This window comes from Equus przewalskii, chromosome 31 (assembly GCF_037783145.1).
Source record: "Equus przewalskii isolate Varuska chromosome 31, EquPr2, whole genome shotgun sequence".
Taxonomy (NCBI): Eukaryota; Metazoa; Chordata; class Mammalia; order Perissodactyla; family Equidae; genus Equus; species Equus przewalskii.
The window spans coordinates 7296173-7312302 of record NC_091861.1 but is presented as its reverse complement, the minus strand read 5'-3'; the positions used below and the strand labels follow the sequence as shown (position 1 = coordinate 7312302).

Genomic DNA, 16130 nt, shown 5'->3' with positions numbered 1-16130 from the left:
AGCATGGTCACACTGAGCTGAGACAACTGATGCCGGGCAGAAAGGACCCTGGCATTGCATTGTAGGTGTCCAGCCCTGACCACAGGGCAGGAAGCCCCGGGAGAGGCTGTGCCTTTGTTTGTGGCAAATGGGAATGTTGTGCTGGTTACACTTTTCTGGAACAAGATATGCTGTAGGGAGACACCCTCCAAGTGAGAGCAAACAACTGGGGACCCCGACAGACTTTCACTGAAACGGGCAGAGGTCTGCATGGGGAACAAAGTCACTCAGTTTGTGTGAATCGTAAGTGAGGGGAAAGCAGGAGGGATCCCCAGAGCAGGGGCTGACCCCGCCCGGCCCGCGACATGTGCCTGTGGACCCAGGATGCAAGCAGCGGAGTGGACTCAGGACGAACATCCACACGTCCCTCTCCGGGGTACAGAAGGAGGTCACTAACGGTCTCACGTTCAGGGACAGACCTTCGTCCTCCACCCGTCAAACTGTGGCCCTAACCATTAGCCTATTCCATGTGTCTGAGTAAACAAAGCGGTGGGTTTCTCCTGCCAGAAAAACACAAACTGACCTGTCTTCGTTGGCATGGAGCATTTCCCACCACTACGGATCAGTAACTCCTTGTGCTGACAACACACACAGCAGGTCTCCGCTGGTATGCAACAGAGACCCAGGCAACACAGCAGGATGAGGATGACTGATGGGTACAGGGCTGCCTGGAAGCAGGGGAGCAAGACCTGGAAAGATGCTCCGTGGTGCAAAGTCGGGCAGGATATTCTGAACGCCACTCCAGGCAAGGCTGCCTACCTGGCTTTCTTAGGGGCCCCCCTCCCAGACCTCCTCCTCCTGCTGCCGGAGGGGAGAAGCAGGGCAGGGCTTCCCCATCAGATCCACAGACAGAGAATCCAGAAGGACACCCTCTTCCCCGCAAGATCAGGGCCCCAGCCCACGCCGCCTGCAGCCAGCCCTGCAGCTGTACCTGGCAGAGCAGAGGCGTTCACAGTGGCGGGTGCTGAGACCGCGGAGGGCGGGGGTGCTGCTGCCGCTGGGGCGCTGGTCTCTGGGGGGAATATCCGGTCCTGCTTTTTGATCTTCAGTTTCTTGAGGTAAGAGATTTCTCGGAATTCCTAAAGAAATCCAGTTTTAGTTAAGAAATCAGTTCTCCCTTGAAAGAACCACCCAATAGAGCAAAGAGGATTTGGCTTATCCAGATTAATCAAGATTAACATAAATAGGAAAATGTCAAGTTTCTAATATGAAATATAGTATTACTGTTGGTGAAGTACTTACTTCTAGAGGATCTACACTTAAAATACAGCTGGGACTGCAGATGCTTTAAGAGAAAAATATTTTCCTTTTTAAAAAAAGATCAGTTGACAATCTGGTTCTCAACCACTGCTGGAACCCGACCACGGCCTCCAGGCCTCATTCTCGAGTCGTTCCCGCCTAGAGTCAACAGGCCTCTCTGGGGTCACATGTCCCTCCTGTGACCAAAAGCCAAGACTGCACACTCTGGGAGAGAGATTACCACCTGAGAGGAAAGAGGGTAATTCTCTTCCCTCCCTAGAAGGGAACAGGGATGCAGACAGCCCAGCAACAGGCAGTGTTCTATTCACATCTACTGCCAGCACAGTCCATCTCACCCCAGGTGATTACAAGGGGCCTCGCTCTAAGCGTCTCCCAACACATGTCAAATACATGCAGTTCAGGAGTACCATGGGTTCTATGCTAAGTCTTCATCCAATCAAGAAAGAGCCTGCCCCTGTTCCACCCACATCCAGTGAATGCCCGCTGGATAAAGAAGCGACAGATTGTTTCCAACATACGCTGAGCATCCGACATGCCACATATCACAGTGAGGTTGGACAGACAGGTTCTGCCCTTGAGAAAGCAGCTCGGTCTTGACCGAGAGTCAGATATATGAAGGCAAACTTGAACACAGGACCAAGTCTACACCAGAGAGATGCCAGGGTGATGCAAGGCTGAGAAGGCTGGGAGGGCTCCTCGGAGGGAGCGACCTGCTGAGTTGGCTAGGAGCCGAAAAAGCAGGGGGCCATGGAAGCAAAGGCATGTGACTGACATATCGTGGTGTGCTGGGAACCCTAGTAGTTAGCTCCCTACTGCTGAGACTGTAAAAAATTAGATGGGGGGCGGAGTGTGGGTGTGCGTGCATGCGCGTGCAGAGGTGCTATGAGTGGTCTATGAGAAAAAGGGTGGCAGAGGGGCTGCAGAAGGCCGACAGAGCCAGCTCTTAGAGCGTTTTGGGGGGATTCAAGCTAAGGAGCTGACTTCAATTTTGGGGGCCACAACCCTGGGGGCAGCAGTCACTACAGGGGGTCTGTGAATCCATGAACTCGCACTGGCAGCAAGCATGCTGTTGACCTGAAAAAATGTCTTGCACGTGCAGATACCCTTTTAAAATAACCCTTAAAAAAATAGATAGATACTGTGCAACTGATACATAAAACACAAAACAGTCCATATTACTTATCATCTTACTATTTTCTTAAAGATAGTAAAAAGGCAGACAGATCCACAAATGGGTGTGAAACATTTGCACACTCATAAAAACTGGGAAAACGTTTCTGTAGGAGATGGGGACTCACGGGAAGATTTTAAGGGTGGGGGAACTGACAAGTTCAGATCTGTTCCAGGGCGATCATTCACACAGAGAGAAGGCCTGGGAGGGAGCAGGGAGTGTGATGATCATAGTGAACAGAGGCAGGAAGAGACACACAAGCCAGGGCAAGAAGGCCAGCGGAAAAACGTTCCATTCCAGACGCTGCTGAGCAAGTGGTGCCAAGTGGCACTTACGCAGCAGTTACTGAGTGCTTCCTACAGGCCACTGTTCCAAATGTTTAACCCCCAGGAGTAAGCACGGGGGTAACTGGATGGAGATCAAACCCCAAATCCCAGTGAGCAGCCGACTGCAACGCCCGCTTACACCAGGCGCCAGCTGGGCTGAGTCTGAGGGCGCCGGCGGACTCAGCAGTCAGCTGCCACCAGCACGGCTCCAAATGAGGGTCCCCCATTGAATTCTGAGAATTTAATAGGTAGTTCCATTAAAAAAGGGAAAAAGACCGAGATCAACAGGAGATACATGAACTCTGGGCCCACCTACCAGTCTGGCACTAAGATGAGGAAATATCCTTAAGAAAAACTCTCCTGTTATAAAGACAGGAATTATCATCCGTTTATTCCCCATTATGTCCCTTGTGCCTAGAACAGTGCCTGGCACAGAGCAGGCACTTAGCAAACAAATAAAAATAGCCCATGGTTTTTGCAGGCAAGGGGATTTCACACCAACTGGACAGACCTGTGCTCCAGTTAGGAGAGCTGTGGTCTCCAGTGGTGTAGTCTGCAAATGCACGGGCCCAACATTGTAACTTTATATTCTGATGCTGAGGACGGGAGTCTGAGGAACACTGCGCTGCAGCCATGGTGACCTGGAGTGTGGACAAGCCCAGAAGGTGGGACGATGTTTTTTGCTAAGATCCCAGGATGTCCTTCACCATGACCCCTTACCTTTGGGGTGACCCAGTCCTTCCGGTTGGGTGTCTGTGTCTTGACCATACACTTGGTCCAGGCAGTGACGTCCCCAGTGCAGTAATACGCATCGCTCTTGAAGACCAGCTGGCCTGAGCATTCCTCGCAAGGAAGGAGGGCACCAAACACCATGCCATCAGCCACGCGGTCCAAGATCTGAAGCCAGTGAAGAGTCAGTCAGAGGGGAAAGGAGCTGTTACAGAGAGGGACGTTTACCAACATGGGACGAAGAATCTGCACAGCCTTCGCTCACTATAAACGCAGAGACCTCACCCCAAGGCCTCTGACATCCCGGGGCAGCTGGTTTACAGCTGGGGCTTGGATGTTTGTACTCTGAGAGACCGTACTTCCATGAGTGGTGTCCCTGCAGCTCCCCCTTCTCCAGTGACTTGGAGATAAAAGCAAAGTCCGGAGGATCCACTGTTTCTGCACAAGGAGCAGTGCAACCTCTCCTACAGAGCAACGCAGGAGGAAGGGGCAGGATGCCAGCACCCTACCTCCCACGAGGGGTCTCTACTCCCTCGCAGCCCTCGGGCAGTTCGGGAAGAAGGCGGAAGAGAATTCCTCGGGCCGAAGTATGTGGCATGGACACCCACGGCAAATAGAGAGCCCATCTCAGTCCTCACCAAAACTCTAAACCCAGGGTTAACACATGGAGGACGTCTGGAAGGGCCCGTGAGAGCCTGTCCGGTCCTGTCCCTGGGAAATGGTGACCATGATGGTGATGACCATGCAACATGAACATTGAGTTTTCACCCCTGCCGATTAAAACCAGCAGCTGTGCAATCGGAAGGGTTCCCACACTCCGTTAGGACAGTCCCGCCACCACGAGCTGGCTGCCGCACGCGTCTCACTTAACACAAAGGCAGCTCACCGCTGACTCCCCGGATGGCACTTGCTGCTTGTTGAAGATGAGCAGCTCTTTCAGGTCGTTGGTTGAACACGCTTTCTTTAGCTCGTCCTTGATGTTCCAGATCAGGTCATTCTGGGCCTATGGATGAGACCCAGCAGCTGAGACACCAGCTCTTTTCAAAGGAAGAAACCCAACCGGAGAAGACTCCAGTCCGCTTTGCTCAGCCTCCCACCACGTCCTTGCGGGTTAGCTGAGCTGCTCCCACTAAGCTGGTCTTATCAACAGGGAAGTGTATGCCCCACCACCCTCCTGCAGATATCAATGGCATGTGGCCACTTGGAGAACACCGTGGAAGATGGGGAGGAGACCATGCAGGGGAACAGTAAGGCTGGAGCTGGGCCACCAGGGTCCCTGGAAGCCATCCCTCAGTAACAAACACCAGGAGACGCAGGAAGGAGCCTGGAAGCACCAGGTCCATCCGGCCCCATGTCCGGCCCTAAGGGAGGTGGGGCGCGGCTGTTCTCCACTAGCCTGAAATCAAGGGGCACAACTCCCAAACACTGCTCATCTCCTGAGGAGTGGACGACACTCAGTATCACGCAGAACTGACTGAAGCTCTTCTGCAAAGGGAGCTGTAAATCTCTAAGGTAACGTTTATGCAGAGCCTAGTCTTCAGGTGACCTTTTCACGTCATGCCATTTACTCTCACAACACTTTGCTGAGGGAGGCACCAGCCTCCTGGGGTTAGAGCTGGGGCCAGGGTGAGCGCCCTCCCTCTCCAGGGTGGTGACCTGGCCTCGGAGCCCAGCTCTGCAAAACACAGATGAAAATGCCAGCCCTCCGGACCCACGGGTCTCTATCAGCACCAAGTGAGGAGGATTTTAACTGACAAAGCTGCCCCCCACACACTCATGCCTCTTTCCCAGCTTCACTGTGAGGGCTCTCAGTCACCCCCCCCTCCCTGTAGCACCGTGTGCTGGGCCACCAGTTATGGAGACAAGGGGGCACAAGGAAAAAGTCTGAAAGCACAAGTTTAAAAGAAAGAAGCAGAACTACTTCACCCACGTGACCAAGGATGGGAAGCCAGGGGGAAGAGACGCACTAGGGTGGGCATGCTGTGGGAGCCTTTCAATTTGCTGACTTTACCTCTGACAACACTGGAGACAGAGAACACCAAACCCAAACGCAAAACAGCACCACAGCTCCCCTGCAGCCAGATCTGGTGCACAGCAGACACATTTTTTTTTTTTTTTTTTTACTGAAGGACAATCACACCAAATTTGTGATTCTTATCAAGCAACTGGAACCAGATCAGAAATCGCTTCCAATTTTTTCACCGCTGGCAAAAAACTGGGCAGATGGCTCATGGAAACCACGTTCCCAAGAAGAGACTGACTGTTCTCCCTGGGTTTCCCAAACATCCAGCATTTTCTGATTAATAATTTTTAATCTGCTTCAATGCACGTATAACCAATACAGTGATGACTCGCTGGGCAATGAGGACTGATTTCATGGTGGTTTTCTCCTCTTTGACTATAGGCATTCTACTCCTTTTTTCCTAAAAAGAGATCTTCATTTAAAAAAATCACGGAATAACTTTGCCTCTTCAAGCCATTTGTCTATTGTAAGAACCTCTGGCTTCCTTGAATTTAATAATCAGTTTCCAAAGTTTGCAAGCGACCCCACAGGTGCAGGGTGCAGAGGGACGTTTCGTGTGGCCGAAGTACGAGCCTACCACCTGAGGGGGAGGCTGCCGAGTGGGAACGGATGGCTTAGCTCCCGCCGGAGCATGGCCGCTGGTCTGGCACCTAGAGCCTAATGTGGATCCTCCTTCAAGAAAGAACTGTTTCTTTTGGAAGAGGGAAGAAAATATGGGGAAAAAGCCATGCTACTTAAAACAACTATCAACTTGGGAATTCTTAAAGGTCTTAGTGAGTGGGACGCACGCACCTCCTTGAACTTTCTTCTTAGAATGAGGAAGAGAATGGAGATAGAGCAGTGAGAGGAGACAGCTCAGAACTCACCTTGAGGGCCTTTTCCAGCTTACTGTCCTTGTCCTTCTCTTTCTTAGATTTCTTCTTGGCCACTTCGTCTACTCCATCCACCTCATCGCCTTTTCTCTTTCTGAAAGAGACACAGGAAATAAGAGAAAGAAACAGAGCCACTAAAACTCTGAAACCCAGTGACTTGGGTGTCACAGCATCTGAACGTCACTGAACTCCTCTCTGCCAGGTCCTGCTCACACCCGCTTTTCTCTCAGTGCTCCCAGGAGCTCGCTGTCTGCTCACGCAGGATTTACAACTGACTTCAGAAGACACTCTGCTGCCAAGGAGCAGGGTTAGAAGTTGCTCCAGGGCCTTGGAACAGCCCAGTACAGGATTCAGGGCTCAGGCCCCATCTGATGTCAAAGACCCCACGTACCTCTTGGTAACAACGAGACGGCCCGGAAGGTTCTGGGAGGGACTGTGCTAGAGATAAGCTCATAGCTGAGGGGCTGGATGGCAGGAAGACAAAGCACACTGCCAGGAGCCGAGCTCTTCAAGCCAAACGGCTTGGCCTCTACGGCCAAGAGTCTGTTCTCACAGGTTGAGCTGCGCTGCTAGTTAGAGCCCAATGAAGAACTGATGGTCCAGGCACTGTCAACAGTCTGCAACACGGCCGACCAAGTTCAGCAGCATCTTGCCTGACTTGAGGGAGCGCACTGAGGGTCATCAGGAGCCAATAAAGACAGGGCAGGACAGCCATGGTGGTTAAGACCCAATTTTGGCTGTCACACAGACCTGAGATTCAAACCCTTGAATTCTTCCTCATCGATAAAACAGGAGAAAGAATACCATCTACCTTACAGGACTGTGGTGATGGTTAAATAAAACATCCCACACACAGTGCTTGGCATAGTGCCTGGCACGCCAAAAGTGCACAGTCAGTTCAGGCTGTTGTCGTGGCATAAACGTGAGCGCACGTGTTCCCACACCTACATCACGTGCTGTGATGCCCTGAGAACTTTTTAATCCATGGGCCCGATTTTCTAGTTTTCTTACACGTTCTAGAACCACAAGTGCTGTGCAAGGAACTTGTGTGTTAGGAACTGAAATAAAGCCTGAAGGCTGCGTGAGGGGGGTCAGGGTCACCCTGATCCTAACACGCCCCACAGTCACTGTCTCAAGAGCAGGGTGCACACCACAGCCCTACCACGAGGCCTTGGGTGTGCTGGTGACCAAGCAACCATAGACTGGGGCCGAGCGACCAGCAGAAGGAAAACAGGAAAGAGTAAGTGTCCACGGACTCAAGAGAGTTACTCACAGGTCGTGCCATCCTAACTGTTAAGACCATATGGAACCCGTACCATCCTGAACTCTAAAGCAAGGAAATTCCTATCGATGGCCAGGGCCCCCTTGCCCCCTGCCCCTAACAGTAGTCACGATGCTCTCAGCACTGTTCTCAGAGAGACCCAGACACAAAGGGACACACTCACACACGAGGATGCCGTGGGGATGTGACAGCGTGTCACAAAGGGGTCAGAGGAAACCTGGTGGCTTTCCTAGGCAAGGGGACTACACAGACAGGGCAGGAGTGTCTCTCAATGTCTGAAAGGCTATCGTGGGCAAGTCGGCCCCGCTCGTTCTGCCTGTCCCTGGGGATCAGAGGTGGAAGGGGGCACAGACCCCAGGAGCTGCAGGAAGGGACACTGGAGTTCCCTCCAGCCCTTCCCCACTGTCCTCCACTCCCACAGCTGGGGGAGGGCAGAGCTGTGTGGCCACCGTCACCCAGTCCACATCCCCTGGCTTTCTGACGGTCAGCACGGGCAAACACAGGAGTGGTGTGCAATCTGTGGGGTCTCGGGCCTCCAACAAGCCTGTCACTGAGCCATGATGGTGCCTCCCACGGCCCCCCACGCACCCTTCAGTCTTGACTCCCGGGAGCTGCTTCTTCAGGGCTTCTTTATCCTCCGGAGACAGGAGGCTGAAGCCCTTGAGCTGGCTCGCGCTGTACTCAGGCCGGAACCCCAGCTCCTCCCGGTTCTTCACGAAGCAGTTTGGGTGGTACCAGCGGTCGATCATGCCCAGCTGGGGCTTCTCTGGGTCCAGCATCTTCTTGGACAGGCGCATCTGGCCCTGCAGGAAAAACCACATGTGGTACCGGGAGACAGAGAAGGAAGGATGGTGAAACATCAGGGGCCCAGGGGGCAACAGGAGCCAGCTGGTGCTCCAGCCAGCGAGGGGCCTCAGGTCCAGGCCAAGGGCAACGTGAGGGCAGCTGGGAGGTTTTGGCTCTTTTATGCCAACAAGGGTTGTATGTTATCCTCAGGCCTCAGCACCCCCATTTAAAATGGGGTCAATTCCAATCAGCTACATGCATATACCCACCTGCCTGGGCAGGTGAGGAAGCAGTAACATTTCCCCGAGAGGTTCTGCTGACCTGGAGCAGGGATAAGAACACCTCCTACTACAGCACGCCAGGCGGAGCTGGGGCCTACAACAGCAGCTGGGTGCCACACTGCAGGCCCCCAACTCCACAGGGATTTTCTGCAATCCCCTCTACCCCCTAGACTCCAGTCTCTTAACCTATGAAGACCGCCAAAGAAGCGGTAAAAAGCCCCTAAGCTAGAACCTGGTCCTGCCATCCTGCCCAGGCTGACAATTTCCAGGCCCACAGACGAGTGGTCATTCCTGTGAGCCCCAGATCTGGAAAACTCAGCCCAAGGGGCGCCGACACTAACTATCGCCTTCAGGCCAAGCCACACTCAACAGCACACAGCTTCTGGCAATCCCCTCAGAACCCTAGCTTTCACCTCAAATTTTTGGGGGCTGACGGTAGCTGGAGAAGATCTAGCAATTTCATGTTTTTCCTTTGGAGACACCTGGCGGCTCACCTTGATTTCCCGTACAATACTTGGAGGAGGTAGAAATCTTCAATCGATGCCTTAAACTAATCAGTTAGAAGGTTACGTGAGATGAGAAGGGTGACAAGGCTGGAGGGCACAGGCTTACCCTTCCATCTGCATCCCACAGATGTTCAAGGACTATAATCAGTAGGAAAGGCTGGATAATGAAGTTCCTGACTCAACAGAAGAAACCTGGGGGCTCACAGCTGGGAACACACCCACTCCTTAAACTTAATCCCACCACAAGTCAGACCAATAGCCTTCCCCCAGCCACAGCTGAGTCCAGAAGAGACCCCCCGTGTATATGCTTCCAGATTCTCTCAGGTCCCCTAAGAGGGACATAGCACATACACAAGGCCTGGACCGTGAGTAATCAGGGCCAGACCTGTCTAGAAGAAAGGTCATTGTCACCTCCCGTCTCTACTAAGATCTTCACTGTATTTTTAACCACGGGTGTTGAGTTAGCACCTAGAGCCCCTGATTTTTCTTTTCTCTCGAGATACCCAATGACACCCACCGCGAGAAGTCCAGAAAGCCAGGGGTCAGAACTCCCAAGCTCTCACCTTTTCTATCTTCTCCATGCAGCCCTTGCACGTGCTCCTGTTGGACTTGGCGTACTCAGCCGCAAAGTCGCCCAGCGTCTTCTCCGCCTTGCTGCCAGACCCACCTTGGCCTTTGCCTTAAGAATCAAACACAGCAATGCTCATCTCGACAGCCTCAGTGTCGCTCCAGAGTCCTGTCCTTGTCCCCCCCAGCCCGGGCTCTTCTGCTAGGACGACCTTGTGTTTTGGGCGACCACACTTGGTTCATCTCCTTCACACCTGTTCCTAACCACCGTGGTGGGTTAAGAGAGCTTCTTTAATGACAGTAAAATAAAGCCCTCTCTCTGACAGGCTCTCAGAAACAGCAGCATGCTAGCTGGTGGCCGCCTCACCTCCCACCTTCTCTGCATTTCCTCTGGAGCCCCTCCCTCACTTTGGAAAGTACTTACCAAGTGCCTCCCAGGAAAGCCTTGAGCCATACTAAACTCTAACTCCGCCTTCTAATTTCCATTATACATTTACATATCAAAGTTAAACACTGAATTACAGGGAGTATCTTGATACAGAAACAGACACAAGCATATGTAAGAATTAAATACACAGTAAAGCTGGCATTTCTCATCAGTGAGGAAAGGCTGAATCATTCAGTCAAGAGTCTTGGGAACAAGAGGCCAAGTATCTGGGAGGAAAACTAGATTCTTTTCTTATAATAAATAAACTCCGAGACTGTCTCTCTCCTGAGATCAGGAACGCGGTGTCCTCTCTCACTACTTGTAGTCAGCACTGCACTGGAGGCTCTAATAAGTGCACCGAGGCGAGAAAAAGAAAGAAAAGGTTTCAGTTTAGGAACGAACAAAGAAAGCCATCTCTATTTGCAGAGGACATGACTGCACATCCAGGATAGCCTCGGGAATCTACAAAAAGCTACGAGCTCTGGTAAGCGAATTTAGCAAATTCGCAGAGCACAAGGTCAATACACAAAAAACATTTCTATGGACACTAGTCTCCCCCCGGCCCCCAGTGGAGGCCTGAAATCATGGATAGGGCCAAACGCTATATACATTATGTTTTTCCTATACATACGCACCTATATAAAACCTAATTTATAAATTAGGCACAGTAAGAGGTTAAAACAACTGCTAATAAACTAGAACAATTAAGAGACTGTAATTAAAGTTAGGTTATGTGGTGTCTCTCAAAATATCTTACTGCTCTGCACTCACCCTTCTTGTGATTTGTGAGACAACACAATGCCTACGTGCTGGCATGAAGTGAGGGGACGACGCAGGCACTGTGACGTGGTATTAGGCTACTACTGACTTTCTATCGACAAGTCAGAAAGAGGATCACAGAAGCATGGTGATGTCAATGGCCGCGATCCAACAAAGGGATGATTTTGTCCCGGGTGGGATGGAGCGGGATGGCACGAGATTGCATCATGCTATTCAGAATGGCATGCAATTTAAAACTGAAGAGTTCTCTACTTCTGGAATTTTCCATTTAATATTTTCGGACTGCAGTTGACCACGGGTAACTGAAAACCGTGGAAAGCCAAACTGCGGACAAGGTGGGACTACTATACTAGCAATAAAAATATTAGAAAAGGAAATTAAAACACACTACTATTCAATTAGAATTAAAACACATAAAATACTTAAGAGAGAAATTTAAGAAGACCCCCACACTGAAAACTATAAGACTTTGCTGAAATTAAAGAAGACCCAAATAAATGGAGAGACTGGAAGACTCAATTTGTTGACATGTCAATTATCCCCAATTTGATCCACAGATTCAGTATGATGCAATCAAAATCCTAGCAAGCTTTTTTGGAGAAGAAATTGACAAGTTTACCACAAAACTTATAAGATACTATAAAGGACTTAGGTAAAAACAATATTGAAAAAGAACAAAGTTGGAGGAACGACACTACGTGACTCATGACTGACTCTAAAGTTATAGGAACTAAGACAGTGGGGTGTTAGACAGACAAATCAATGGAACCAAACATCGTCCAGACGCAGACCTACAGTTACACAGTCAACTGCTGTTGGCAAAGAAGCCAAAGTCTTTTCAACGAACGGGGCTAGAAAAGAAAGGTCTCCACCTCAAAAACACAGAAAACAACCCCTTCCTCACACTTAACACAAAAGTTAATTTAAGACAGATAAGACGCCTAAAAATCAAAGCTAAAACTACAAGACTTCTAGAAGAAAACAAAGGAGTACATCCTCATGATCTTAGAGGAGGCCAAGATTTCTTAGGAGACAGAAAGCATTTAGCAAAAAAGACAAAAAAAACAAAAACAAAAACAAAAACCCAACAAATTAGACTTCATCAAAACGAAAAACTACTGCTCTTCAAAAAAATCAGTAATTAAAACTACAAGCCGCAGACTGGGAAAAGGAATTTACATTATTTATATTTCATAAAGGACATGCATCTAGAATATTCTAAGGATACCTAGAGCTCAGTAATAAACAGACAAATGCAAATTAAAACCACAAGAAGATATCAGTACACACCTAACGGAATGGCTACTATTAAAAAGAGTGACCAAGGGGGCCCGGTCCCATGGTGTAGTGGTTAAGTTCGTGTGCTCCACTTCAGCGACCCGAGGTTCAACAGTTCAGATCCTGGGTGGGGACCTACGTGCTGTTTGTCAAGCCATGCTGTGACAGGTGTTCCACATGTAAGGTAGAGGAAGATGGGCACAGACGTCAGCTCGGCGACAATCTTCCTCAGCAAAAAAGAGGAGGATTGGTGGCAGATGTTAGCTCAGGGCTAATCTTCCTCAAAAACGAAACAAAACCAAAACCAAAACAAAACAATAGAATGACTATACCAAGTGCTGGCAAGGCTATGGGGGAACTGAAACTCTCATACACCTTTGGTGGGAATGTAAAATGGTACAGCCACTTTGGAAAGATTTGGCAGTTTCATTAAAAAGCTGAACAGACACGGACTACATGATCTGTCACTCCATTCTTAGATAGTTACCCAAGAGAACCCAAAGCACAGGTCTATATAGAGACTTGCACATAAATGTATTTGTTAATATCCCCAAACTGGCAACAACCCAAAAGTTACCAACAGGAGACTAGATAAACAAACTGAAATATTCAAAGGACTACCCCACAGCAATAAAAAAGAACTGACAACACAGAACACAACCTGGATGAGTCTCCAGACATGGTGCTTATGAGGGAACTACACACTATTCCTTTTTTTTTTGAAATTCTAAATCACACAAAATTAATCAATGGGAGGTAGAAACTGGAACAGTGGTGACCTGGGTGGGGAACGATGGCTGGGAAAGGGCCAAAGGGAACTTCCTGGGGCGACAGAAATGCTCTATAACTTGTCAGGGTGTACGTTACACGTGTACATGCGTTTGTCAAAACTCATGGAACGGTATACTTAAAGTTTGTGCATATAACTGTATGCAAATTATTTAAAAAATTCCAGATGAAAGATTTTAAAATACCAAAAACAGACAGTATAAATGAGAAGACTACAGAACCTCTAGTCAGTGAAGCTTCCATGTGACAAAACATACCATAAACAAATATAAAAGAAAAATGTCAAACTGGGAAAAATATTTGCAAAGATGACAAAGAATTAGCATCTTTCACATTTCATTAAGAAAAAGACAAAATACCCCAAAAGGAAAATGAGGCAAGGACACACACAACTATCAAAGTAATACAGATGACTAATAGACACCCAACAAAATGTTCCACCTCACTAGGAGCAAAACTAAAAGGAATACAAACACTTAGGAATGACATGAAAGTGGAGAAAGGGGTATATTACACATTGTTGGTACAGGCATAACTGACGTGACCTTTCTGAAAGGCAATTTGACACACACAGAAGGCCTTAAAACAGCTCACCTCCTTGACCATTAATTCCACTTCTTGGAATCAAGGAAATAACTGGACAGGTGCCCGGGAGGTACAAGAAGTTTGCAGGAGCTTCATCAGTAATATAGCTAAGTGGTTGAAAGTCCAGGCTCAAAAGGAACACAGTGTGGATTTGAATCCTGGCTCATTTACCACCACTATGACCTTGGCCCAGTTCCCCAACCTCTCAGTGCCTCAGTTCCTCATCTGTACAAACTGATAAAGGGCTAGAAGAATTCGACGAAATTAACACGTCAAATGCTTCAGTGATGCACAAAATTTAGCAAGACCTCAATAAATGAATACTACATACCTTTAAAATATGATGGAAATGCATATCTTTTAACACGCAGAGAGTAAATATTAAGCTGTAAAGTATAACACACAGGCAAACATCACTAATCATTGGGGAAATGCAAATCAAAACCACAATGAGATACTACTTGACACCATTAAGATGGGTATTATAAAAAAACAAACAAAAAACCCAAACAACAACAAACAAACAAACAAAATCCAGAAAACAAAAGTGTTGGTGAGGACGTGGAGAAATCGGAACCCTGTGTGTTGCTGGTGGGGATATAAATGGTGCAGCTGCTGTGGAAAACAGTATGGTGGTTACACACACAAAAAAATTAAACACAGAATTACTATACAATGCAGCAACTCCACTTCCGGGAATACATAAGAGAAGAGAAAGCAGGGTCTGGAACAGATAGCTGCACACCAATGTTCAGAGGAGCGTTATTCACAACTGCCGTAAGGTAGAAACCACCCAAATGTCCATCGATGGATGAATAAACAAACAAAATACAGTATATCCATACGAGGGATAAAGCCTCAAAAAGGAAATTCTGACATGTGCTACAACATGGATGAATCTTGAAAACACTACACTGAGTGAAATAAGTCAGACACAAAAAAGCAAATACTATATGATTCCACTTACATGAGGTACCTGGCGTAGTCATAACCATAGAGACAGAAATAACAGTGGTTACCAGGGACCGGGGGAAGAGAAATGGGGAGTTATCGTGTAATGTGCATAGAGTCTCAGTTTGGGAAGATGAAAAGGTTCTAGAGATGGACGGTGGTGATGGTTGCACAGCAAAGTGAATCTATTTAATACTATTAAAATGTACACTTAAAAATGGTTAAGAAGTTAAATATTGTGTTCTGTACATCCGACCACAGAAAAAGTGACTGAGCTTTTAAAAAAAGTAATACTAAGGGTAAGATCCCATTTCTGCAGGAAAGAAAAAACATAATAAACACACACAAATCACTATCTGAATAGAAAATTTTCTAGGGAGACACCCCACAATGTCAATGATAGTTGTCTCTGAATCACAGGATCTGGGATGACTTAAACTTTCTGAATGTCTAAATACATTGTTAGGCTCTTTGGACGAAAAATCTCTGGAAAATTAGTAGGTAGGATCTTAACTATGACTTATGATGGTTTCACAGAAGAAATGCATTTACAGCAAAATTACTATGCCTTTTCATATTATAAAAATCATATAATTTGAGACATATAAATTATAACTAGATATAACATATCTAAGTCCCTTAACAGATAACTTCCACTGTACTGAACACAAAAGAGAAAACAACCACAGACCAAGAAAAATTTCTGTTACATCTGTTCTCTGCTAAAACTGACATACTGTCTCTCCACACCCTTTCTTGGCAAATTTACTATTATCTTTATTCACAATTCTGAGCTGTGTCACTGATCTCTCAGTTTCCAGCAGATCAGAAGCAACTGGAGACAAACATACTGACAGTTGCAAGAGGGACAGAGAAAACAGTTGGGCACAGGCACGAACAGCTCCGTGGGCAAGGACGGCTGGCATTCCCATCCACTAGAGTCACAAGCACAGGCGAAACGGGGTCAGTTTAGGAAGCAGAGAAATGAGAACGCAGTCTCGGAAGATCTTCAAAAAGTGATGAAAAATTGACTCTTTAAAATTTAAAAAAATCCCAACAGGTTAAGTTTGTGGTCTCAACAACCTGACTATAAAGTTTACATAGAGACAAAAGACCCAGAACACACAACGGCGTTGAAAGGGAAGAACAGTCAGAAGACTGACACTACCTGGCTTTAAGACTTCCTGTAAAGCTGCAGTAACGAAGACAGCGTAGTTCTGGCGAACTAGACAAAGTGATGCACAGGCCAGAGCAGAGCCCAGAAACACACCCACGCAAGTAACGGTGAACTGACGTCTGACAAAGGAGCAAACGCAATACAATGGAGCAAAGACAGCCCTTTTAGCAGGCGGTGCGGGAACAACGGGATACCTGCATTCAAAATAATTAATCCAGACACAGACTTTATACTCTTCACAAAGATTAACTCAAATGGATCACAGACTGAAATGTAAAACACAAAGCTATAAAACTCCTCA

The 16130-nt window shown here is 47.9% G+C and overlaps 1 protein-coding gene across 1 annotated transcript in view; it reads right to left on the bottom strand.

Annotated features, from left to right (window-relative positions):
• The window catches only part of PARP1 (poly(ADP-ribose) polymerase 1), a 52909-nt gene that overhangs the window by 20718 nt on the left and 16061 nt on the right, over positions 1–16130 (bottom strand). Inside the window, exons 3-8 of the mRNA XM_070602661.1 lie at positions 9839–9954; positions 8291–8505; positions 6415–6514; positions 4412–4528; positions 3517–3693; positions 971–1118 (exon numbers count right to left, since the gene is read on the bottom strand). Of these exons, the coding sequence (XP_070458762.1) occupies positions 971–1118; positions 3517–3693; positions 4412–4528; positions 6415–6514; positions 8291–8505; positions 9839–9954 (873 nt within the window). The remainder of the gene's footprint in view (positions 1–970; positions 1119–3516; positions 3694–4411; positions 4529–6414; positions 6515–8290; positions 8506–9838; positions 9955–16130) is intronic.